The sequence below is a fragment of the Teleopsis dalmanni genome, chromosome 1, assembly GCF_002237135.1.
Source record: "Teleopsis dalmanni isolate 2A chromosome 1, ASM223713v2, whole genome shotgun sequence".
In the NCBI taxonomy this organism is placed as follows: domain Eukaryota; kingdom Metazoa; phylum Arthropoda; class Insecta; order Diptera; family Diopsidae; genus Teleopsis; species Teleopsis dalmanni.
The window spans coordinates 151,316,801-151,319,602 of NC_051846.1; the positions used below are offsets into that span (position 1 = coordinate 151,316,801).

General features: G+C 32.5%; 1 protein-coding gene across 1 annotated transcript; it reads left to right on the forward strand.

The window, feature by feature from the left end:
• The first annotated feature begins 1,223 nt into the window (after positions 1 to 1,223).
• Positions 1,224 to 2,006, forward strand: LOC119668110 (pupal cuticle protein 20). Its single transcript, XM_038077510.1, has 2 exons — positions 1,224 to 1,526; positions 1,607 to 2,006. The coding sequence occupies exons 1-2, from the start codon at positions 1,237 to 1,239 to the stop codon at positions 1,983 to 1,985; spliced, it is 669 nt and encodes a 222-aa protein (XP_037933438.1). The 5' UTR covers positions 1,224 to 1,236; the 3' UTR covers positions 1,986 to 2,006.
• The last annotated feature ends 796 nt before the right edge of the window (positions 2,007 to 2,802 follow it).

Sequence of the window (2,802 nt, forward strand, 5' to 3'; positions counted from 1 at the left end):
TATCTTAATTATTATCAATTTTCTATTATGCTTTCAAATTCTAAACAAAATTGGATGAATTTCGAAAAGAGTTCAGTAGTTAATTTTATTTTTTTCATAATTGTTCAATCTTTTGTTTGCAAACAAACTATTTTTGTTTTGTTTATATACAAACTACTTTTTTATCAAAAAGTCTATTTTTATTCTTTTGTATTATATTTTTTGTGATGTAACAATTTCAAAAATTTATAAAAATATACTTCAACTATTGTTCAAAAAAAAAAAGTTCTAAGCAGAAGAGCAGATATTTTAATTTTTTTGTTTTTATGTATTGTCGATTTTTTTTTGGTTTATGATTTTGATATACTTAAGTGTTAATGCTTGAAAGTCATTAAGTTTTTGGATTTTCCATAAATAAAAATTATATTAAAATATTACATCAGTATCTGGAGTTCCGATGGAGAATGAAATTTGGTGTTACATTAACGTTTGCAGATTATTGGTTTAATAAAGTTTAATTCACAATATAAAAATCGATAGCAAAATGATTATAACAAGTTATATTGAGTATTATTATTGAATATTAATTATTATGATTATTAAAATTATCTTAGAAATGTATATTTAATTTCAAAAATAGTTTTATGACATCAACTTTTAATTGCTGCGGCGATGCACTTCTCTGTTGAGTTCCAAATAATTAATTTTCCAATTATGCTTAACATGTTGGCCATAACGACCTTTTCCCGCTCTGCGAAGTACAATGAACGCACAAAGGTAGTAGAAAAGTTAAGGTAACGATACAAAAGACGGCAGTAACACCAACCAAAAAAAAAAAAAAGATAGTGAAAATCGAAAACAATTAAATCGAAACTTGCTTATTTTCAAAACAGCAGAAGCTGTAGTAAAAGATGAACGTGCTTTTTGTTGTTGTGGCATTAGAAGAACTTTAAGATTTTTGGTTAAAATTTGAGATTTGAATTGTGGCTATAAAATCAGCCAGCAGCAATAGAATCGACATCAGTTCAGCTTAACGAGCTCAGCTTGGCAAAGCAACTAAGTAGTAAACATAAACATCGTGAAGCGCCAAAATTTAATATTGAAAATTAATTAAATTTAAAATAGAAAATGAAAATGGTGTGTTGAACTTTTGAACTTAGTGTAGTGTTAATTATTGAACATAAATATAATTAAACGATTTGTGTTTTTTTGTTTTTATAGCAAAGTGTAATTGTGCTTACCACTCTATTGGTCGGTATGACCGCTGCCAGTTCATTGGCTACTAAATACTTGCCACCGAACTATGCAGGATCACATAGTCATGGTGGCGCAAGACAAGGTGGAGGAGTACCAAGACCATCAAATCAATATTTGGCACCAAATAATAATCTGCACTACAGTGGAGTAAATGGTGGGGGACACGCTTTACACAGCGCCGCTTCAGCACCTGTAGGCGCACGGTATGGTGGACATAATGCAGCAGCCGCACGTATACCAACACTCAGAAATAACTATGTTAACGATGGCAATGGCAACTACAACTTTGGGTAAGGCAAACAAAATTAAACTAAACTCACAATTAACAAAATTATGCAAATAATTTTAAAAATGCCAAATATTTGCACAGCTTCGAAACTGGTAATGGCATACGTCGTGATGAAACAGGTGACTTCAGTGGTGGCTGGCCACATGGTTCACTAGACGTTAAAGGCTCTTATTCTTATACTGGAGATGATGGTCAACAATACACTGTTAACTACACAGCTGATAAGAATGGTTTCCATCCAGAAGGTGATCACTTGCCACAAGCCACTGATGGCGGATACGGTCAAGCAGCACAAGGACCACATGGTGGTCATGGCGGTCGTGGTGGTCATGGTGGACATGGTGGTCATGGCGGACATGGTGGACATGCTGCAGCTGCTAGTGTACGTGCACCATCTTCTAATTACTTACCTCCAAATCAACAACAAGGCTACAATTATGGCGGCAAAAGACACTATTGAATTTTCTGCTGCTCGACTCAACTCGATATAATGTGATGACTACGTAGTATAAGTAATGATGTGTAAAAAATATTTTATAACGAGACAAATAAAAAATATATGTATTTAACAAACAAAAACAAAAAATGGAAGGATTTAATATGCAAATTTTATTTAACTTTGTATATTGCAGCGGGACTTTCTGTTTGATATGTTCCACGCCTGCTTTGGTATTATTTAAAAAGTTTTTGGCCAAAAATGCTCATTAAAATTCACTTTCGTTTTTAAGCAACTTAACGCAAATGTACACAATGCAGTGGCAAACAAACACACATTGACTCTATAATGAAAAAGTTTCCACAACGACTTCATCAACACGTTCGGATTCATCATCAGGAGATGCTGCAAGGAGCAGCGTACACTGTGAAGTGAACAGTGAACTTTTGTTTGACAACAAACTTTTCTGACAGCCGCAATATTTGTTTGGTACAGAAAAGGGTTTTTGAACTCAATAAAGGTGGCTTTGTGTCTTGAATAGTACAAGAAAGAGGCTGAAATTGACTTTCAAACACGTTTTGTATTAGCAATTATCTATTTTTACTTCCCTTATTAACATGAACTCAAATTGATGACTAATTAGGAAAATATCTCAGTTGGTGTATGATAGCTTTATACTTAACAAAAATTATTCCTACTAAAGGTGAATAATAAGGAGAATATATTAAAAATATTACTAAATTGCATTTTAACGTCAGGTATTACGGCAGTGACTATTTTACTTAATAGAAACTATTGTATTGAATAAAGGGTTTTTAAACAGTAGTGAACTACAACAACA